The 24161-nt window shown below is 45.2% G+C and overlaps 2 protein-coding genes across 2 annotated transcripts in view; one reads left to right on the top strand and one right to left on the bottom strand.

The window, feature by feature from the left end:
* IFT140 (intraflagellar transport 140) overlaps window positions 1-24161 on the bottom strand; it is a 681938-nt gene that overhangs the window by 166400 nt on the left and 491377 nt on the right. The gene's annotated exons all lie outside the window — the stretch shown is intronic.
* The window catches only part of TMEM204 (transmembrane protein 204), a 129534-nt gene continuing 113965 nt past the window's right edge, over window positions 8593-24161 (top strand). The window contains exon 1 of the mRNA XM_030212532.1: window positions 8593-9657. Coding sequence (XP_030068392.1) covers window positions 9387-9657 — 271 coding nt within the window. The 5' untranslated portion in view covers window positions 8593-9386. The remainder of the gene's footprint in view (window positions 9658-24161) is intronic.

Here is a 24161-nt window from a genome sequence, read left to right as displayed (position 1 = left end):
AACCAGAACTGTGATAGAATTCAAGTAACATAGATAGTAGCATAGTAACATAGTAGATGACGGCAGAAAAAGACCTGCATGGTCCATCCAGTCTGCCCAAGACAAACTCATATGTGTATACCTTACCTTGAATTTGTACCTGTCCTTTTCAGGGCACAGACCATATAAGTCTGCCCAGCAGTATTTCCCGCCTCCCAACCACCAGTCCCGCCTCCCATCACTGGCTCTGGTACAGACCGTATAAGTCTGCCCTCCCCTATCCTCGCCTCCCAACCACCAACCCCTCTTCCCCCCAACTGCTCTGCCACCCAATTTCAGCTAAGCTTCTGAGGATCCATTCCTTATGCACAGGATTCCTCTATGCATATCCCACGCATGTTTGAACTCCGTTACCGTTTTCATCTCCACCACCTCCCGCGGGAGGGCATTCCAAGCGTCCACCACCCTCTCCGTGAAAAAATACTTCCCGATATCTTTCCTGAGTCTGCCCCCCTTCAATCTCATTTCATGTCCTCTCGTTCTACCGCCTTCCCATCTCCGGAAAAGATTCGTTTGCGGATTAATACCTTTCAAATATTTGAACGTCTGTATCATATCACCCCTGTTCCTCCTTTCCTCCAGGGTGTACATGTTCTTGGTACAGAGACACAAGCAGTAGCAGAAACAGGATTAAGCAGTTGCAGTATTGTGAACAATCCACTCTTTACTCACTGAAGAACAGAGGCAAGGGGATAAGTGATAAGAAAACAAAAAAATGGATAAATGAAGAAAAAACAGGTTATGAGATAGCAAAATTTGGTGTCAACAGGCTACAACTACCTAGAAATCAACCAGGTGGTGGTAACTGGATACTGTCCAACAAGATAAGAAGAAAAACGGGCAGGATAAAGGAGGAATATCCTACATTACTGCATGTCAAAGGTGGCCTGTGAGGGATATGGACTTGTGGAGTCATATGCTGAGTCATATTAAGGGGTCTTAACTGTATGTCAACACGGGCTGAAAAGTAGGGCCACGTGTGAAAAACACAGTCACCCAATGATAGGTCTGGCCCTGCTATAGTCATGATGCAGTTGTTTTGGAAACAGCAGTCTACAGCCAGGGCTGGATTAACACTATATTGGGACCTAGGCAAACATATATTTGTACCCCCACCCCTCCTACCATGGAACCTATCCCCCACCATTATTTCACCTCTCCAGAAGTAGCAGGGAAAAATGCAGAGCCTAGTTGTAGATATGATAATAATAGTTTATTAGTTAGTATGAGGACTATGCAGAATGGAGAAGCTTAATGAGTAGAGATGGAGAGCTGCTGAGTTACCCAGCTCCAGTAGAGAAATTGTGAGCCAGTCCTGGATTTCTGAAACTCTAGCCTGGTACCTTATGGGACCTGAAGTGCTGATTTCAACTGGTGGATCAGAGACTACAAATAGAATACTGACTTGGGATATAAGATTGTATTCCAGACATATACAACCAACTCTTATAAATATAGAAGAGAACCAAAACTGTGTAGTGGATAAACAGGAACATAAGTGTCAAAAGTGTTGGAAATGTGCCTTGATGCCAGCAACAATGGATGAATCTGTTGCAGTAACATGCTTGAGCAACTGGGCACGTGACAGGACATTGCAGATGGTGGGAGTCTGATCAGCAGACAAGACTCTTGTTGCAATATCAAAGCCAGACAAGATACAAATTATGTCATTTAACAGCACTTCATTTAAATCCAAAAGCAGCTTCTGCAGTTTTTTTTTTATTTAATTCAGTTGCCAGTTGTCTAAGATGTGTTAAGTTTTTACATATGGATGGGAAAATTAGGTTCTTACCATGATAATTTTCTTTCCTTTAGTCATAGCAGATGAAGCCATTACGTATGGGTTGTGTCCATCAACCAGCAGGGGGAGATAGAGAGCACTCAACTTTTCACAGTGCCTCATGGTCAGTTAGCTCCACTGCCTCTTCAGTATTTGAAGCTTCCAAAGCAGTATGGCAAACCGCAATGGGAATAACATGAACTTTCCTCACAGCGAACGATGGCCCCTTAACAAGGGCATGAACTCAAAAAAAGGAGGGAATGAACTTATCCTCCTGGAGGGAATAAACTCGTCCTCCACTTTGTATAAACGGAGGGAATACTTGCATCCTCCTGGAGGGAATAAACTCATCCTCCCAAAACATGAACTGGAGGGAATGAACTCATCCTCCTATAACTGTAACAAGAATCCTGAAGACTGTTTTCCGACTCCCCAAGGAAGGAATATAACTTCAGGAAACAAGAACAGCACCTAAAATCAGAATCACTGCAATACAGGGAGGGCTCATGGCTTCATCTGCTATGACTAAAGGAAAGAAAATTATCATGGTAAGAACCTAATTTTCCCTTCCTTGTCATCAAGCAGATGAAGCCATTATGTATGGGATGTAACAAAGCAATCCCTAAATAGGGAGGGAACAAGCCACACCACGCGCTAGCACCTGTGCTCCAAAACGCACATCCCTCCTGGCAGCCACATCCAGACTGTAATGTCGGGCGAAAGAGAGCTTAGAAGCCCATGTTGCAGCACTGCAAATCTCATGAAGAGAAAGTGCTCCAGTTTCCGCCCAGGAAGAGGAAATCGCTCTTGTGGAATGTGCCTTAAAGGCTTCAGGCGGAGCCCGGCCAGACAGCAGATATGATGAAAAGATAGCTTCTTTGAGCCAACGGGCAATAGTGGCTTTAGACGCTGAAGACCCTCTGTGAGGACCTGCAAACAGCACAAAAAGATGATCAGAGGTCCTGAAAGAATTTGTAATTCGCAGATACTGCAACAGAGTCCTGCGCACATCCAAAAGGTGCAACTGCCCAAATGAATCTGGAAACTCCTCCTCAACAAAGGAGGGAAGAAAAACAGGCTGGTTTAGGTGAAACGCTGAAACCACATTAGGCATGAAGGAAGGCACGGTCCAACCCCTTACTCTGAGATTTGCAGAAAAGGGTCTCTACAGGACAGCGCCTGGAGCTCTGACACCCGTCTCGCCGAGGTAATGGCCACTAAAAAGACGGCCTTCAGTGTCAAATCTTTCTCTGAAGCACGCCAAAGCGGTTCAAAGGGAGCCCCCTGAAGGGCCTTCAATACTAACCCCAGGTTCCAAGCTAGACAAGGTGCCTGCACGGGAGGACGGAGCCGAAGCACCCCTCTAAGAAACCGTGCCACATCTGGATGAGCAGCTAAGGACACACCTTCAACCTTGCCACGCAGGGAGGCCAAAGCTGCCACTTGCACCCACAGGGAATTATAGGCCAAGCCTTTGTGTACACCATCCTGCAAAAAGTCCAGAATCGGCGAGACAGGAACCCGCAACGGAGAAAACGCTCTGGAAACACACCAGACTTCAAACTGGCACCAAATCCTGGCATAAGCCACGGAAGTGGAGCGCTTATGGGACTGCAGGAGAGTGGAAATTACCTTATTTGAGTAGCCTTTCTCTCTCAATTGCGCCCTCTCAATCGCCATGCCATAAGACCAAAGCGGCAGGCGTCCTCCATGGCCACCAGACCCTGTGACAACAGGTGCGGAACCAGAGGTAACGGAAATGGAGCCTCCAACAGCATCTGCCGGAGGTCCGCATACCTAGGCCTCCTGGGCCAATCCAGGGCGATGAGCACCACTTCTCCTGGATGCAGCCGAATCCGCAGGAGCACTCGCCCTATCAAGGGCCACGGAGGGAAGACATACAGCAAGCCCAGGAGCCAGGGTTGAGCCAAGGCATCCAACCCGGCAGAGCGAGGATCCCTCCCGTCTGCTGAAGCAGCACGGGACTTTGGCTTTGGAACTGGTTGCCATAAGATCCATCACTGGCTTGCCCCATTTGGCACATATCTGCAGGAATACATCGTCTGCTAGTTCCCACTCCACTGGATCGATCTGATGCCTGCTTAGATAGTCCGCTTGCACGTTGCTCTGACCTGCAATGTGAGCTGCTGACAGGGACTCTAGATGCAGCTCAGCCCAGTGGCAAATTTGTTCGGCCTGCGCGGCTAGAGCTCTGCACTGAGTGCCGCCTTGTCGATTTATATAGGCCACTGCTGTCGTGTTATCCGACATCACTCGGACAGCCAATCCTTCCAGGGTCACTTGAAAGGCCAGAAGAGCCAGAAACACCGTTTTCAACTCCAGGCGGTTGATAGACCACTCCGACTCATCGGGCGTCCACAGACCCTGGGCATGCTTCCCCTGGCAATGTGCTCCCCAGCCCTTCAGGCTGGCATCTGTCACCACTAGGCACCAATCGGGGAGCGCCAGCGGCATTCCCCACCGCAACATGCTGTCCGAGAGCCACCACTCCATACTGAGGCGGGCTGCAGGGAGCCAAGAAAGTCTGCACTGATAATCCTGAGATACTGGAGACCATCGTTGAAGTAGAGAATACTGTAGAGGTCTCAGGTATGCTCTCGCCCATGGCACCACTTCCAAGGTGGCCGTCATTGATCCCAACAGCTGGACAATGTCCCAAACTCGCGGGCGGGGCATCCTCAGGAGCAGACGGACCCGATTCTGAAGCTTGCACCGCCTTTGCTCGGGAAGAAACACATAGCCCAAGCCTGTGTCGAACCTGGCCCCCAAATATTCTACAGATTGCGAGGGGGTCAGGTAACTTTTGGCCATATTGATGACCCAGCCCAGAGATTGAAGGACTGAAACCACTCTGGCTGTAGCTAGATGACTCTTTTCTTCTGAGTCTGCTCTGATGAGCCAGTCGTCTAGGTACGGGTGAACCCGGATACCCTCTTGCCTGAGAAAGGCAGCTACTACCATCATTACCTTGGAGAAGGTTAGGGGAGCTGTGGCGAGGCCAAAAGGCAAGGCCCGAAACTGGAAATGTTTTCCCAACACCGCAAACTGCAGAAACTTCTGGTGCGGGGGCCAAATTGGTATGTGCAAGTAAGCTTCTTTCAGGTCCAGAGACATGAGAAACTCTCCTGGCTGTACCGCCGCAATGACGGAGCGCAGGGTTTCCATGTGAAAATGCCGCACTCTTAAGGACTTGTTTAGCTCTTTTAAGTCCAGGATCGGGCGAAAAGACCCGCCTTTTCGTGGCACCACAAAGTAAATGGAGTAGCGGCCTAGACCTTGTTTGGTGGGAGGCACCGGGGTCACAGCCCCTATCTGGCACAGACTGTGCAAAGCCTCCTCTACCGCCGCCAGTTTGGCGGCAGAACCGCATCGGGACTCCACAAACACGTCTCTCACCAGGGCATCAAATTCTATTCGGTATCCGTCTCTGATCAGGTCCAAGACCCACTAATCTGCGGAGATTTTGGCTCACTCCTCGAAAAAGAGGGAAAGTCTTCCTCCGATGACAGGAAACGAGGAGGGGGCCGGCGCACCATCATTGAGAGGGTCGCCCCTGAACCGGCAGCTGCGGAACGTTTGTCCTAGCAAAAGGAGTTTCTCTGCTGAAAGCGGGCATGCGAAGTGAACCCAGCAGCACGCCCCGGGCAGTACCTTCTAGCTTCACGGAAGCGAGGTCTGTAAGAGGAGCGGACCGCCTGACCCTTAGAGAAAGGCTTTGGTTTATCTTCGGGCAAGCGCTGAGGTTTGGAATCCTCCAGGCCTTTAACAATGTTTTCCAGCTCCTCACCAAACAGGAGAAGGCCTTGAAAGGGCAACTACACCAACCTATGCTTAAAGGCCATGTCCGCCGCCCAATGTCGTAGCCAAAGAGTGCGGCGAGCCGCCACTGCTACAGCCATTTGTTTAGCCAAAGCTCTGAGTATATCATAAAGGGCGTCAGCCAAAAAGGACAAGGCCGACTCCATCCGTGGAGCCACTTCAGATAATGTCTCCCCTCCATCACCGGGCTGTTCCACTGCCTGCTGTAACCAAGCCAGGCAGGCTCTAGCAGCATAACAACTGCAAGCAGACGCCCGAACAGTGAGACCTGCCAAATCAAAGGACCGCTTCAGAGCTGAATCAAGCATGCGGTCTTGAATATCCTTCAGGGCAACACCTCCTTCAACAGGGAGGGTAGTTCTCTTTGTCACAGCCGTGACCAGGGCATCCACTTTAGGCATTGCAAAGCGAGACAAATGTTCCTCACTCAGAGGGTATAATTGCCCCATAGCCCTGGCAACCTTCAAAGGTCCCTTGGGGTCAGCCCATTGAGCCGAAATAAGCTCTTGGATGGAGTCATGCAAAGGAAAGGCTCGAGCAGGCTTTCTGGTACTAGCCATCCTTGGATTAACAGAGGAGGCTATGCAACTCCCAGGATCTTCAATCGAGAGGGTTTGTAAGGCATCTGAAATAAGCGCTGGCAGCTCCTCGCGGTGGAAAATCCTCACCGCAGATGGATCATCAAGCTCCTGTGGCAATTCTGCACCCAACTCTAGCTCCTCAGCCCAAGAAGTTCTGCCAGACCCCTCAGAATCCTCATAGCCCGACCACGGGGGGAAAAGGGGGGTGCACCACACTCAGAAGGGGAATTAGCCCTTCTGCATTTATCAGGAGGATAAGAAACAGGCAAAGCCAACTCCAAAAGGCCAAGATCCACCGGGGGGCGGGGGCAGGCAGAGGGTCCGAAGATCCCTGTGGAAGAGCTCTTTTAAGCATGTTTGCCCTATGCAGCATTAGAACAAAATCAGGGGAGAAAACCGCTCCCTGACCGCCTGGATCCTGCCCAGGGCTATCAGCTGTATTATTAGCCTCACTCAGAGGACCCCCCCCCCCCCCCGGATTCAGGGCTCTCCATCGCAACGGAGGCCGTGCCATGTGGAAAATCCAAAATGGCGTCCGCTGCCAGCTTAGAGCGCAAAAGATCGCCGCTCGCCATGCTCGGGCCGGCTCTACTGTCTGTACAACACGAATTACAGAGCCCCGCTGCTGATTTGCGCTTGCCAGATTTAGACCAGCACTTTACAGTCTCCGCAGCCATCGCCGAAAACAGCAGTAAAATTCAAAAATGGCAGTTCGCGCCAAAAACGTCCTGATCGCGGGCCCACCCCGGAGGAGTCAGAAAACACTCTTACCTCACTAGACCGAGTATCACAGCTCTGGTCCTGCAGAAGAATCTCAAGAAAAAAACCTCTTTTCCAAGATCAGTGCGCTAAAGCGCGACGCGACTTTAATTATTATTTTTTTTAATGCTGTGAGGAAAGCAGAGGCAAAAGAGGTAAATAAAAACACTCCGGAGGCTCAGATAAGTAGGAAAGGCAGGGAATGCCGAACCAATGTGCCTGCATCCACTGAGAGGGAAAGGACAGGGAAAAGCAAGCTAATATGTCCACATCCACGGGGGCATGGGTAAGGCAGGGAAAGGGCTGACCTATGTGGCTTCAAAGTGAAGCTGCTATTGCCTCTAACACCCTGGCTAACAACTGGCAAGCCAGGAGCCACCCCCTGGCAGATTTTTGATGGAGCGCGAAGAAGCTGCAGCCACCCTGCTTGGGAAGATAGAGAATACTGAAGAGACAGTGGAGCTAGCTGGCCATGAGGCACTGTGAAAAGTTGAGTGCTCTCTATCTCCCCCTGCTGGTTGATGGACACAATCCATACCTAATGGCTTCATCTGCTTGATGACAAGGAAACTAGCATTTGATAGATGCTGTTCCATCTAATTGGAATAGCCTGTTTAAGGTTAGTCTCAAGCTTTTAGAGAATGACAAGGGGACAAAGTTTGTCCCTGTGGGCTCTGTCCCTGTGATTAAATGTGTGTCCCTATCCCCATGTCATTCTCTAGTATACATATTGAGATCTTTAAATCTGTCCTCATAAGCTTTCCCTCTAATTCTATAACCTTAGTACCTAAAATGTAAGCAATATTAATTTAAAAACAGGGTGCCTATGTGAAAAGTCCAAAAAGGCACCTATTATATGGCCATCTATTTGTCTTTATAACAGATTTCTACAATGACTCCCTGTGGCACACAAATGCTCTCCCACAAATTTATAGCTACTTCAAAGAAGGTGTAACTGTGTGCACATTTTATTATATATGTGCATACATTGCGACTCTACCCAAACTACATCCCAGGAACAGCTACATGCCATCTTGTCAACACACATATTTACACATGTATATTTGGCTACACAGTTTTATAAGAGCGCTTTCTCAAATGCAAAATATGCTTTACATACAGAAAGTCATTTATAAAATTACCCTTTGTGTCTATCATTTTTCTGTGTTGATTTACTTAGCTAATGTCTCTACTAGGCATTTAAGTATGAGGACTTAAAAAAACTCAGAATAAATGGAAATCATTATTATTTTAACTATCCAAGGGAAAGCAATGCTAGCACTGTTGCTATCTTCCTAGTAAAATAATGTGCTGTGCAACAAGCTTTTTATTTTTAAAGGTTTCACACTATGGCGATCAGAAGATAATGCATTTTTTATCACATTATTTTAAGAACAATGATCTGCCATCCATACAAGTGTATCTTGTACTATGTACTACAGACTAGCTACAACGTTTCCACTTTTTCGAAGCAGAAGGAGGAGACAAAAACAGGGGGCAGGGCCATTAAAAGAAGAACCTGAGAACTAGTCTCTTCATTATTCTTTCTTTCAGGAAAGACATCCTGTTAATGTTTAACTATGCTGCTGGAATGATTTTGTGTTTTGTTGCAGTTCTAGGCTACGCCCTGAAGCTCTCCAAAAATCCAGCCACAAAACAACCATTTCCTCTCCAGTGAGAGAGAGAGAGAGAGACCATGCACATATCCACAAACTTCCAAAGCAGCAATAACACAGCCTGTCTTCCATTTCCTCACACAGCAAAGCCAAGCTCTCTTCTCTAAGAACATGAAAATTTGAAGACATCACTTAAGCAATAAACAGTTACTATTTTTAAGTTTTAGGAAAGGAACAAATTTTTTCTTAACTTGTTTGTGGAAAGGTGTGATCAGTTTTTCTAATAATCCTTTTCAACTGGAATTTATTTAAAAGGATGTTCATTTCTCCCTTTTAGCTGAGTTGTGTAAAGTTGAAAACATCTACATTTCTTCATTCTCCTTGGAAGAAGTAGAAGGAGCTGCTTCTGCAGCAGCTCTGTGATTTTGATTCATCTTGGTTTTACCTCACCCTGAAAAGAATGGATGACCCTACTCTTCAAATCCTGGACACAGGAATAGCTATGGAGGGAGGCGGATAAGAAACACTTTTGGTTTGGACATACAGCTACTTGTGATTTTTGTGGTCTGTATCTTTGGAATTTGTTTTCCTGTCTTATTGGCATTTGATTTTGCTGTGAGAGCCAGCTCTGAGAATGAGTGGAGATGTCCTCTAGTCAGCTGTAGCACCTTTCTGTGGATGACTTCCATTTAAACAAACTTCTATATCAATGTGCCACAGTTGATTGGAACTTCACAGCTTTTACATACTATAACTGTCCAGAAGCTGGCTATGACTGTCCAGAAGCTAGTAGCCATGGCAGTGGCAGTGGCCCTGGTCTCACTCATTCTTAATAATGCAGCGGCTTTCACCCCCAACTGGGTATATCAGACACTGGAGGACGGACGCAAACGGACCGTGGGACTGTGGAAGATGTGTGGATTGAGCAAAGGAGGGGTGGCCACAGGTGGAAGACCTGGACAAGGTCAAGAACGGGAATGTGAGTCCCTGTCTTGGGGTTCTGAATCAGCTGGCCTGCAGGAATCTCGCAGCACAGTCAAATGTAAGCCTGATAATACTTTTTTCTGTGATTTAGTACAAAAAAGGAAATGTAGCATAATTTATATATTTTTTATTTAAAGGCTTGATTAATTGCCTTTTATAGCATACAGCAAAACTGGAATAAACCCCACTAATGACTCTGGTTTAAAGAGTTCTGTTCAGTGAAAATTTGGAGTATATATAATATCAAATAGAGTCCCAATGTATGAAAAGCAATTTTTTAAATTGAATTACATGGCACATCGCTTAATACAGTCCTTGAGGAACACAGACATTGTTATATAACATACTTTTCAAATAGCTACTTTCTCTCTCTTTTTGCCCTCTGCTTCACTATTATATTTTTGGTGCTTGCTCTTTCTCTATAAATAGACACAGTACTAGCTTTTTGTCTATAAAATCTCATCACATTTTTATAAGTACTACTGAGTTATTGAAAAAGTGAGATCTCCATTTCAACACAAATCATTCACTACCCTATTTGACGTTTGGATTGATCTTAGGCTTCACCCTCATGTCCTCAATATGGATCTTATATGTTTATTCTATGCGTTTTTAAATTCTGTTACTGTTTTTGCCTCCACTGGAAGTTTATTCTAGATATTTATCACATTTTCTTTGGTTTTTTTTTCTATGCTACTCCTGAATCTACCTCCCCCCCTTCACATTTGAGCATCATTCATGACTTCTTATTCTAGGTCTTGCTTTACAATGAGAATTTATTTTATATTATTTACAGTTATGAAGTAAATTAATATCTCTATCGTATTCCCACCCTCCCACCCCAAACCCCCCCCCCCACACACTTCCTCTCCAAAATATCTTTATTTAGGACCTCAGGTCTCACTTCATAGGGCTTATGGTGCAGACAGCACATCTTAGGAGCCCTTCCAAGGATTGTTTGTGCTGGAGAAGCAGCTAGAAAGTGACACAGTACTCCAAATGTGGTCTTACCCATGATTTATGTAATGAAGACTGGTTACATTTTTTCTTAATTAACTGCACTGGTCTATTTTTCCCTTTTCATTTTATATAAAAATTTGTTGACCTTAAAATGACTCCTTTTAATGTGTACCAAACAGGAGAGAGATCTCATGGGATCATATCGGATGGTGTTGCAAGAGTATGATCCTTTTATCCAAATGATAATATTTCTATGTATCTTAGCATTTTTTCAGATCTTGTCACACTGTTTTCCAGCTTTAATATCATCAGAAACAATACCCTGAAGTCTCTTTCTCTCTCTCTTGTTTGATGCCTATCAGTTCCCTCAGCCCCATTATGTACTAGCTTTGTCTGAATTCCCAAACACATTAAAATACCCCTAAAACTTTTATGTCACTGAGAGGAGAATTCCATAAAGGGATGCCTACAACACACTTTTATGCACATGGGGCTCATTTTCAAAGCACCTAGACATACAAAGTTCCACTGGCTACTATGTAACTGTGTAAGTCTAAGTGCTTTGAAAATACTTTTCTTTATACAATGACAGCCTAACAGGTCAAACATGCATCTAGAATTAAGGCATGATAACGTATACCAGCCACAGAGCTGATATAAATGTTTACACATACACTGCAAAAGAATGTGCGTAGATTTATACTATTCTATAATCTATACATGTAAAAGTGTGCACCATCCATGCTCCACCCAGATTCCACCCATGTGAATACCCACCTGCAAACTATGCACCATCACATTTAGGCACAATGTTATACAATAGCACACAGCTGTAATACTAGCATTTACATGCATAGCTTCACACACGCACGTATATGCCGATATTCTGGTAATTTACACACATTACTGATGCCTTCACCGTGGTGCCCTTTTTATAGAAATACCACTTTGATGTCAAACTCTTAACTACACCTAAAACTTTTATAGATCCTTCATTTTTTTCCTACTCCATTGTATATCTTCATATCACCTAAAAATATACTAAGAAAGGGAAATAGCAATGAACTGGCAAGATGGAAAAATCTAGTGAAGCAGAAAAACATAGTGAGCTAAACACTGTTTTAAACATGGAAAAAGGCTCTTATAAATTTGTATACAGGTACATACATGTAAAAGGTGGTTGCATAGAAAGAGAGTGCAGGAATTTTAAGCAACCTGAGTGCAGGAATTCCCAAAAGCACAGTAAGGGTGGGTCAGGTACAGATTCATGATATACAGAAAACATATGCAAATTTGTATCTGATCTGTATTAGATGTAAATTTGCACAAGAGAATTTCTGTGCTACTACGGTAATGCTTTCAATAAACTTCCTCTCCAAAATATCTTTATTTAGGACCTCAGGTCTCACTTCATAGGGCTTATGGTGCAGACAGCACATCTTAGGAGCCCTTCCGAGGATTGTTTGTGCTGGAGAAGCAGCTAGAAAGTGACACAGTACTCCAAATGTGGTCTTACCCATGATTTATGTAATGAAGACTGGTTACAATAAACAATAATCTTTTAACTCAATGAAAGTTTAACAAACCCACAAGATTAATAAAGTCTCACTGCACATCAATTTACTACAATTACCAGACCATCAGAAGGTGGGTATATATGAGTGGAGAAATCCTTTCAATTCCAGCACACTGTTCTTCTTAGATCCATTTTTTCACATATTCATCCCAATTCAGGAAATCATCATCCTTCTCACAATTCAGGTATCTATCATCTCAGATAGCACAATGTTCTTGCCTAGCTGCATCAGAGAGAAAGCACCTGTAAACGTAAATACCTGTGATTAATGTCTGGTTCCATTCAAAAATTGTTGGTTAACTCAAAGAATGAGTTACCAAGAATTTTTGGACGGAAGACATTAATCACAGATCTTTAGGTTCAAAGGTGCTTTCGCCCTGATACAGCTGAACAAAAACATAGTAGTATGTCGGATGACAGTTCCCTGAATTGTGAAAAGGATGATTGTTTTCTGAAAATGTGAGAAAAAATTGTCAACTTAAAAGATAAGTGCATGTCAGTTATACTACTACTTAGTTTAAATTAAAAATAAGCATTTTTATATGAATATGTGAAAAATGGATCTGTGAAGAAACAGTGGCACTGGAATTGAAAGGATGTCTACACTCACATATACACAGCTTCTGATAGTCTTGTGATCATAGTAAACTGATCTGCAATGAGCATTTGTTAATATTGTACCTTTATAAAATACGTATCTTTTTTAAACATTCAAAATAGAAGTCTTGTTAATAAATTAAGTCCTTTATGGGCAACTAATCTTTATATATGGAAAGTACATAAAAGCAAAAGGAGAAAGTTAGAAGGCACAAGGACCTACAACAGTAAAGTGTATGCTGACAGTAGTGTGCATTCAAATAAAAAAAAAATGATGCAAGTAAACTCTTTACGTCAGCACTCATCAGTCTTTTTGTGGTTTTGACACCCAATTCATGTGGCCATAGAAAGTGCATTATCCATGGGTGGCACAGGACAATGATGTCCTATGGAACACCTGCTCAGGTTGTGACCCACAGTTTGGGAAGCTCTGCTTTAGGTATTGAAGCTAGATTTAATATCCAGTATGAATATTCATGAGTTTGAACTCCAAAATGTTGTAAAATTAACCTCAGGGTAAGTTTTCCTAGTTAAGAGAGTCACATTTATGTGTGACAATGGGCCTGGCACTCTAAATCTTGTACTAACACCCTGTAGTAAGAATCAGTGGCATAGCTAGGACTGAATGGGCCCCAGGCAGAAAACCTAAGATGGGCCCCCTTATAATGCCATCTCTCCTAAGGTAGTGGAGATGGGGGGGGGGGGGGGGGGGGGTGAAGAGGAGAAGGAGGAGGAAGAATCCCTTAAGAGCTCCAGTAAACAAATCCTGAAAAAGCAAACATTCCAGACCTATATATACAAAACCTGTCACAGTAATAGAAATAGAAACTGACATGCAAAAAATAAGCGATGCACATCTCCCAAAGCTGACATATTTACACATAATAAATTCTGAAAAGAATAGAACTTTTTTCTACTTTAGTTGTCTGGTCATTGCTTTGGTCCCAGTGTCTTTTTTCCCCAATTTTCTCTGTTTTTTCTTAACTCTTTCCAAGATCTCCTGTCCTTTTGACATTTCTTCTGTATGTCCACTATCCATTTTTCTTCTGTGTCCCTATAAATTGTTTCCAGCATCTCCTCTCTGTGTTCCTGTCCCTATCCTTCCCCCATGTTCAGCAACTGCCCTCTCAGTGTCCATAACCTCCTTCTTAATTCAGCATCTCTCCTCTGTGTCCCTTTCCCTATGCTCCCTCCATGGTCTGCATTCCTTCTGTGTCCCTGTCCTTCCCCATGATCAGCATCTTCTCTTCCTCCTGTAGGCCCCCCCAATCCATCCTCTCTCTCTCCTTCCCTCCCTCCATTGATCCAGCATCACCGCCCCCCCCCCCCACCTCGTCCAGTCTCTCTCTCTCTCCTCCTTTGCTTTAGGTGTTAGAAGTGATAAGTAGTAGTCTTTCTCTCTCTCACTCTCCTGTGCTCCAGGTTTTTCTCTCTTTCCTCTGTCCCTCCCCCCAATGTAGGCCCTGCATCTCTCCCTCCCCCTATGCTCCAGGTCTCTCTCTCTCTCTCTCCTCTTGTTCCTTCTTTAGTTCCAGCATCTCTCGCTTCGTGTTTGGCATCTCTCTACCCCTTCCCCTCCCATTCCCTCTCCATGCGCAGGCCCACCATCTTTACAAATTCCTCCCCACATTGGCCCAGCCTTCCCCACGGTCCTCAAAACATGTTCAGGTCGTTCGCAGAGGCAGCGATTGAAACCTGGCCTTTCCTGTGACATGTCCCACCTCTATAATGTAACTTCCTGTAGGCGGGATGCGGCATAGGAAAGGCCAGGTGGAGCCAGACAGAAGCAGCTTGCTTCAGTCGCTGCCTCTGCTGGCAACCTGTGCCTGTTTTGAGGACCGCAGGAAAGGCTGGGTAAGAGATACTGGGCTGCACAGGGATGGCAGGGGGAGTTGGAGAGACTCCTAACCTGCTGGTGGGGGTGGTGAAGGCTGGTAGCTAAGAAAGATAGGGATGCCAAATTTGTGGAGAAGGAAAAAGGTATACACCACTGCAGACAGCCCCTACCATTGGGTGGCTCAATAGTAGCTATGCCCCTGCTAAGAATATAATAGCTCCTTAGTGCTGGTAAGGAGAATGAAATGAGTATACACATCCCCCAGGGGAAGAAAGTCCCATTGATTGAACAAGGGTGACAGCTAAAGGCTATTCCTGAATGCCCTCATTTATGCACCTGTTGTGTGTGTAAATACACAGAATACTAGATAGGGCACCCAAGTGCTATTCTGTAAGGCAGTGGCGTAACCACAAAGGGCCCTGAGCCCCCCTACCTACTTTGGGCTCATGGCCCCCTCCAAAACTGCAGCACTTATTCAACGGCTAGCAGGGATGCCAAAGCCCTGTCGGCTGACTTGATCTACTGCCTGAGCCATCCCCTCCTCCTTGTGCTGCTTTAGGAATGAGGAAGTCTGCAGCATGCTTCCAGTTGCTGATGCCAGCATTTCCCAAGCAGGCTCAGTTTATATGTGAACTGAGCAAACTCTGGGAATGCCAGCAGTTGGTGGCTGGAAGCATGAAACAGACTTTCTCATTCTTGAAGCAACATGAGGGGGCAGGGTGGATTGGGCAGCAGATTTCTTTGGCTGGCAGGGCTTTGTATCCCCACCAGCAAAATTATATTTAACATGATGGGGGGATGGGGGAGAGGAAATGCATGGCCCCACCATTTCAACCTGGGCTCTAGTTATGCTATCTCTATGGCTGGTTTAACTGCAGGTGCATAAATGGGTGCCCAGATGCCATTATAGAATAGGCTCTCACTACGTGTCCTTGGGACACCTAAATGGCTGCGCCTATAGAATTATCTCCCTAGTGGCCAGACTTAAGATGCATATATACTGGGTTATAAAAATAGCAATGGTCTATATTCCCTGGCCAAGTCCTTTTCCTGCAGTGTTTGGGTTAGATAAGGAAGAAAGGCATGAACAAGTTTGAAAATGAAGGCACTGAATGAAGATTGATTACAACTGAAATGGAAGCTCAATGGAACAGGAGAAAACTGCCATATTCCACTTTTCCCAAAACCAGCATGAGGTGCACAGGTGGGGCCACTATCATTATTAGTGTAAGGTTCTGAGTATATATGGTCCTTTCCATGTGCAACAGTCTCCTCAGGTCCCTCGGTTAGTTCTATAGCTTAAGAAGGAATGCAGCTCTCAGGGGATTAATACTGCTGTTTACAGAAAACAGCTGTTACAGGTGAGCAACTTTGCTTTTTTCCACTGACATGCAGGTTACAATTAAGCACTCAAGTGGGTGACTACCAAGCTATCAGTCACTTAACCTGATATTAAGAACATAAGCATTGTCATACTGGGACAGACTAAAGGTCCATCAAGCCCAGTATCCTGTTTCCAACAGTGATCAAAGCCAGATCCTAAAGAGTAAAACAGATTTTATGCTGCTTATACTTGAAATAAGCAGCAGATTTTCCTAAATCCATCTTAATAATGCTTTATGGTGTTGAGAGAGGACCTGCTAAGGGGAGGAAAACTTCACTGGTGTATCTTACCTGCTGCAGAGGAATCAAAGTACAGTGAATGAATCAACTAGAGGAAAAAGCACAAAGGGCCTCCATGAACAGGCTGGCACCAGAACGTGGCTTTATTAAAAGTCCCAACACGGTCCATGTTTCAGCAAACTGCCTGCATCAGGAGTCTTAATGATAATTATTATCAGCAGCAATGATTCGATAGATCAGTAGAAAAAGCGAATCAGAATACTTTCAAAAGTACGATTGTATGTGCACAAAATGATTTCCAATGTGAAACAATGGCAGCTCATGGCAACTTGTGCCATCAGAAAAACTAGCGCATTAATTAGAAAGTATCTTATCTGTTGGAAATGGAAAAGGTAAACTTGTGGTTGAATAGGTAATTTCATAGGTTTTTTGTTTGCTTGTTTTGTTAAATTACTCTACTTAATTAGCAAACTCAGTTTAGACAATAGTGTAGGTTTTTAAGTCGCTATTAGGGTTTTATATAAATAGTGTTTTAGAGTCTAGTTTAGTATTTTAGGTTGCACTTTAGAGCTTGGCATAACATTAGTACAGAGTAGTTGAGGGAAGCCTCTGTTTATTGTTTAATTCCCTTCCTCCCACCTCATCTCTGCCCTCGCCCCCCTCCCCCTGATCTTTGATTTATACTCTCTTCAGCTAATTAGAAAGTAGACATTGTATTTTGTTTTCCAACAAGTGCTGTACCTGATTTATTTATTTTAGGAACAGGTTGTATAACAGCTGCTGGGTGTGAGATAGCTGTGCACTGGTGTCAGGTGGATGCATCTTCACTAAAAGTGTGCATGGCACGAGCGCATCATTTAGTTTATATTAAGTTAATTGATACATGACAGCCACTGATTCATTTTGTTGAAGTTCAAACTAACTCTACAAGGCAGTATAGAATAGAAATGGGCTTAACTAGGCTCAATATGGGGTTGTTTGGTATTCATCGGGAATTGGGGATATTATCAATGTGGGCTACTATAGTCGGTTTATTTTACCACATTTCAGATTATTTTAGTGCAGGGTCCCATTTTATGCAATGAGACCCTGTGCTAAAATAACCCGATTTGTGGGAAAACAGCTCAACTTAACAGTAGCCCACTTTGATAACTTCTCCTCATTGTCATTGCTGGCCCCTCCCAGAGAACATTTTTGATAGAGGATTTGGCTGAATCATGGAAGAAGGTAAAGACAGTGAAGGTGATACCAAAGATGATACAAAAAAGGTCCAACGGACTCAAAGAGATCACATCAGAAGCTTTATTCAAAGTATAATGGACTCGACACAAATCGTGTTTCAGCCACAGAGAGTCCCTTCAGCTTCAGGAGTCTCTAAACAATACAGAAAGCATATACATAAAAACTATTTAAAGAAACAGGCAGTAAAAACATATAAACCATAATACAAAAAAACAGCACAAATACAGAAGAATGATGACAGTACACAGAAATTGTATATAAACCAAACAGTGTGTAGAACAAACACATCCACCCATAGCACATATATTTATTAATAATAATAAACTGATATTAAGTTGCCGACATTAGACAAATAAAAGGTATATGTAAAAGATTACTAAAAATAAACATAATACCATTAGAAATGTAAAAATATAATACAGATAAAAGTCACCTTAAAAATAATAAAAATTGTGCATAAGGAACCAACCTATGTAGGAACATAAATATACATAAAACCATGGCAACATGTTTGGCAATAAGGATATCCATAGCTAGGTGACATTGCATGTGGCTGTTCAAACTTTATTTGAACATCATGTACTTACCAGGCAATATATTTATAATAGGTGATTAGATGGGAGGTAATCAATCAATCACTGCAAAGCAGGAGGGGGCAGGGCTCTGCATAGGGAAACAGACTACTTTGAAGCATTCCATGTGTTGGACCTGAACCATAATACTGCTAAGTGTTTTATATTATTTTATTCTTAATTTTCAACTTTCTGGCTACAGGTTTAGCTACCTGATATATCTATTCTCTAGACTTTATTGCTTACTACTTAATTAATTTGTCCTATAAATCTCTATTGTGGTGTACTTTTAGTCTTACAACTTAAACTGCTATAATTCTTGGGAATACTTAAGGAGAAAAGTTAGTTTCTAGCTGAATTTGACTGTTGTATCAAACTGAATTTAATTGTTTTTATCAAACTGTGTCATTGCTAGCCCCTCCCAGACAACCTTTTTGATAGAGGATTTGGCTGACTCACTGAGACTTATAGTCCCACCCACCTTCCCCTCACCCTCCCCTCCCCAGGGTTTTCTACTTATATATAGACAACCCTAAACAGGGCTGGTCTTAGGCAGAGGCGACCGAGGTGGCCGCATAGGGCCCCGCGCCTAAGGGGGCCCCGCGCGGCCCGCCTCAAGTCTGCCTCGCCTCTCCTACCACCGCCAACGCTCGCCTGCCCTCCATGTCTAGCGACGTGACTCTCCAGTCCTCGTTCCCTTGCTCCACCTCCCTCCAGCCGTCTGAGCCCCCCTCCCCGACCCGCCAAATGACCCTCGTCTACCACCCGACCCGCCGGCACCTCACCTGACCCAGCATTTTTTAAAAAGCTACAAGCGGCAGTGCCTCCTCGCCTCTGTGAAAGAAGAAAAGTCGCTTCGTCCATTGGCCGGCCTTCCCTCATATCCCACCCTTGCGGAAGTTACATCAGAGGGCGGGACATGAGGGAAGGCCGGCCAATGGACGAAGCGACTTTTCTTCTTTCACAGACGCGAGGAGGCACTGCCGCTTGTAGCTTTTTTTAAAATGCTGGGTCAGGTGAGGTGCCAGCGGGTCGGGTGGTAGACGAGGGTCATTTGGCGGGTCGGGGAGGGGGGCTCAGACGGCTGGAGGGAGGTGGAGCAGGGGAACGAGGAGAGTCACGTCGCTGGACATGGGTGGAGGGCAGGGGGCACAGGAGGGTCGCTCGACATGGGTGGATGGCAGGGGAGGGGGTTTCTGGACATAGGTTGAGGGCAGGGGGCACAGGAGGGTCACTGGACATGGGTGGATGGCAGGGGAGGGGGGTTCTGGACATAGGTTGAGGGCAGGGGAGGGGGGTTTCTGGACATGGGTAGATGGCATGGGAGGGGGGTTTCTGGACATAGGTGGATGGCAGGGGAGGGCAGAGGGGACAGGGGGGTTGCTGGACATAGATGGATGGCAGGTTGGACAGGAGGGTCGCTGGATATGGGTGGATGGAGGAGAGAGAAGAAATGCTGGACATGGATGGAGGCGAGGGAAGAGTGAGGAAGGAGATGAGGTGAGGGAAAAGGAAGAGAGGAGAAAAAGTGCACATGGATATAGAAAATAGGCAGAAGCTGGATCCACTGGACAGTCAAGTCTGCGGAGGACCCAGCTTTTACTTACGGATGTAGGGCAAGAAATGAAGAAGAAAGGCGGAAAGTAAAGAAATAAATGGAAAGGAAGCCCTGGAAACGGAGTTAAGAGGACAGATAGCAGCACTATCGGATACTGAGCCAGCATGATCAGAAAAACAAAGTCACCAGACAACAAAGGTAGAAAAAACTATTTTATTCAGGATTTATTAATTGGAATATGTCAGTTTTGGAAATGTGCATCTGTGATATTTTTCATGTACGTTTCAATTTTTGTAGTATTGCTGCATGCTGAGTCTGACTTCTTGAGGTAACTTTCCATTTCAGTATTTTGCCTTCATGTGTTTTTCAGGTGTGATCAAGGAAGGTGCAGTATTCTGCTAGCGTATAGTTTGAATCCCTTTTTGTTTGTTTTTTTTCACTAGGTTGTGCACTGGTGTTGTAGAGCCAGGTGTAATTACAGTTGCCTTTCCACGCCACGCATAAGGTTGTAGCTCGTTCTGTCCTTGGAATTAGTGCTGTTTATGGTTTGTTAAGGTTATGAGTGTGTTTTTGCACAAGTTTGTGTATAGTGTTTTGCAGTGGAGAGATTGTGTGTTGGCCTTACTAAGGTGGCACCAAACATCAGAAAGGGTGTAGAGCCTAAATCATGACACACTACTTCTAAAAGGGTGTTTTGTGGCTCTGCATGAGAATTGTGGTATTATGATCCCTTCCTAGCTTCATATTGTTGACGGTCTGCATTTTCCGTAAGGCTGGTATATTGGTGTATAAGGTATTAATTGTGACAATTTGTTTTTACTTATTTTTTTTCTGTGTGTTGTCAGACAGTTATGGATGACAGACAGAGTCGGAGTCTTCTTGAGTCAGAGAGCTGTGGTATATATTTTTAAACAATTTTAATACCTTGGTGGTCTATATGTTTTTATATTGTACATTATATTTCACACATCACTTTATTTTATTGTATATCTTTTCATTTCATTTTAATTTTATTGCATATATGGGTTACAGAGTAATAGGGGAATTTGAAAGTACTGAATCTTTTCTTAATATTTTTCCTTTATTCTCCTTTGTTATGAGAATTGGAACTACTAATTGTAGTGGACTTGAACTGAATAATTTCTGGGGAGGGGAGGTTTCATGATAGCATTGTGCTTATTATTTCAATCATTTTTTTTCTACAAGTTTAGCTTCATTTGTCTTTATTTGAAATTTCATAAATAAAGTTCTAAAAATGGAATAATCTTATCAATGGGGTGGAGGTAGGGGCGGGGCTATGGTGGGGGCAGGACTACGGTGGGGCGGGGCTAGGATGGGGCCCCACCAAATTGGTCTGCATAGGGCCCCGCACTTGCTAAGACTGGCCCTGACCCTAAAATCATTAACATTACTCCTCAGTCATACACAGGCAATCTTGCAGACTGTTAACCCTTTCATAGTAATACCTGTTCATACACATTCCAGCCAATCAAGATAACTTTTATTCTGTGAATTAATTGTGGTGCTTTAGTTCCAAGACAAACCATTTAAAGGCTTAATGCTTGTCCTATCTGTCTTCAGCTTGCTATTTTAAAACAGGAGCTCTGCAAACTAAAGTAGGAATTGGATGCAATTAAAGCAGCTTCTGTCACTGAAGGGGGGCAGACTCAGGAGTAATGTCAGGAAGTATTTTTTCACGGAAAGGGTGGTGGATACATGGAATGCCCTCCCGCAGGAGGTGGTGGAGATGAAAACGGTAATGGAATTAAAGGAATCCTGTTTAGAAGGAATGGATCCATGAAATCTTAGCAGAGATTGGGTGGCAACACCGGTAACTGGGAAGCAAAACTAGTGCTAAGAAGACTGGGCAGGCTTCTACAGTCTATGCCCTCATCATTACTGAATACATATGGATGGGCAGACTTCTACGGTCAGTGCCCTGAGAATGGCAAGGGCAAATAAAACTCGGATATACATATAAAGTATCACATACCATGTAAAATGAGTTTATTTTGTTGGGCAGACTTGATGGACCGTACAGGTTTTATCTGCCATCATTTACTATATTTACTACGTTTACTATGTACAAAATCATACCAATTTCTCACCAATGCCTCAGAAAATAAAACCACTGCCTCAGAGAATAAAACCGCCTGAAAATAGATGGATCACAGTAGTCTCAGGCAGACTATGACATGTAGTACAGAAGCATCTACCCTCACAACTGTTGCCCCTAAAGAATTCCTTTGCTCCATTACAGCACTGTGATGCTCCAGAAAATAGAACCGAGGATGAACAAAAAGCAATGAAGGTGTCTCAAGAGAAAAGACACCACAAAAGCACTACCGTATTTTTCGGACTATAAGACGCACTTTTTTCCCCCCAAATTTGGGAGGAAAATGGGGGGTGCGTCATAGTCCGAAGGTAGCGAGGTCCGATTTCGGGATCGCCCTCCCCCCGAGTTCCGGATCGCCCTCCCCTACTTACGTCACGCGATGTTCCCTGGTGGTCTAGTGACGTCGGGGCAGGAAAGAGCCCCCTCTTTCCTGCCCAGCGCGCTGCTCTCCATCCTTCTGTATGCTGCCTGATGGTCTCGGCGAGATTCAAAATGGCCGTAGAATTGAAGTCTCGGCGGCCATTTTGAATCTCGCCGAGACCGTCAGGCAGCATACATACAGGAGGACGGAGAGCAGCGCGCTGGGCAGGAAAGAGGGGGCTCTTTCCTGCCCCGACGTCACTAGACCACCAGAGAACATCGCGTGACGTGAGTAGGGGAGGGCTATCCAGAACTCGGACAAGACGCACCGGAGCACCTAGGTTTTAGAGGAGGGAAAAAGGAAAAAAAATTTTTTCCTATTTCCCTCCTCTAAAACCTAGGTGTGTCTTATGGTCCGGTGCGTCTTATAGTCCGAAAAATATGGTAATAAAGAATCTCATACCAGAAAACTGTTGCTGCTAGGGGATTCCATTATCAGAGGCATTAACTTTGGAACACAGTTCAAGGGGCCCAGCAAAGTGAAATGCTTTCCAGGCTCCTCAGCTACCAGGAGTAATAGGCAAATACTGACTATAATCAGAGAAGAAACTAAGGTGTCTAACAATGATGTTGTTATCCACCTGGGAACAAATGACTTGGCCAACAATACCCCATTTGAAGTGCAGAGAGCTTTTCAGGAGCTGGGGGAAGGGTTAAAAAAGGTACAGAGAGTAGCTTTTTATGAAGTATATACTTACTTTTGGAAATGGAGAGAAATGTTTACAAGATACTAAGAATTTCAATAGGTGGCTCAAAGGCTGGTGTCATCAAGGAAACATTATGTTCTTACCTGATAATTTTCTTTCCTTTAATCATACCAGACCAGTCCAGACTAATGGGTTGTGTCCATCTACCAGCAGAAGGAGACAGAGAAAATAGTTCCAAGTAAACCGCCCCTTAAGGCAGGCGCGTAGCTACGGGTGGGCCTGGATGGGCCCAGGCCCGCCCAGTTTTGAGTCAGGCCCATCCAGATTGAAGTCCCTCACCTCCGTCACCGTGTCTCCTCACCCTCTCCCACCCCCACCGTAGCGCTTGTATTCAACGCTATCGGCGCTGCCTCCTCCACCTCCCACAGTCTCCGTCTCCACGCGGCAGAGGGAAGGTCCTGGAGCAGGTTGTCGGCTCCGCGTCTGTCAGCTGTCAGGCAGTGCCGGTAGCAAATCGCAAGCGCTGCCATGGGAGTGGGAGACAGAGACTGAGGTGGAGGACTGCCGATAGCGTTGACTACAAGGGCTGCGGCAGGGGTGGGAGAGGGTGAGGAAGACAGTGGTCTGCTCGCCCTGCAAGGGGAGGGGGCTGAAGGGAAGGAAGAGGTTCTGGACGTGGGGGGGGGGGGGGTGAGGAAGACAAATGGGAGCGGGCTCTGCAAGGGGAGGGGGCTGAAGGGAAGGGAGAGGTTCTGGACGTGTGTGTATGGGGGGGGTGAGGAAGACAAAGGGGAGCAGGCTCTGCAAGGGGAGCGGGCTGAAGGGAAGGGAGAGGTTCTGGACTTTTTTTTTTTTGGGGGGGGGGGGGGTAAGGAAGATACGAAAGTGCTGGCTCTTGAAGGGGAGGGGCCTGAAGGGGAGAGAAAGATGCTAGACTTGTGAGGGGCAGGGAGTTGGAGAGAACGGAAGCTAGAGAGGTACTGGACTTGCAGGAGGGAGGTTTGAGGGAAGGGGAGAGGTGCTGGATTTGCAGGGGGGTTGGAGGGAAGGGGAGAGGAGCTGGATATGGGGGGTTGGAGGGAAAGGGGAGATGTGCTGGATATGCAGAGGGTTGAAATGAAGGGGAGAGGAGAGGTGCTGGACACGTAGGGGGGCTGGATAAAAGGGAGAGAGGTGCTGGACATTTGGGGAGGGGCTGGAGGAGAGGTGCTGGATATGCAGGGGATGGCTGAAGGGAAAGGAGAGATGTGGACCTGCAAAGAGGGCTGGAGCAAAGAGAGAAAGGTGCTGGACCTATGGGAGGGGTTAGAGGGAAGGGAGAGAGATGCTGGACAAGGGGATAAAGGAAGAGGGAGTCAAATGCTGAACCCATAGTGGGAGAAACAGCCAGATGCATAAGTGAAAGGAAAGAGAG

This window comes from Microcaecilia unicolor, chromosome 8 (assembly GCF_901765095.1).
Source record: "Microcaecilia unicolor chromosome 8, aMicUni1.1, whole genome shotgun sequence".
Taxonomy (NCBI): domain Eukaryota; kingdom Metazoa; phylum Chordata; class Amphibia; order Gymnophiona; family Siphonopidae; genus Microcaecilia; species Microcaecilia unicolor.
This window is presented reverse-complemented; position numbering and strand designations above follow the sequence as displayed.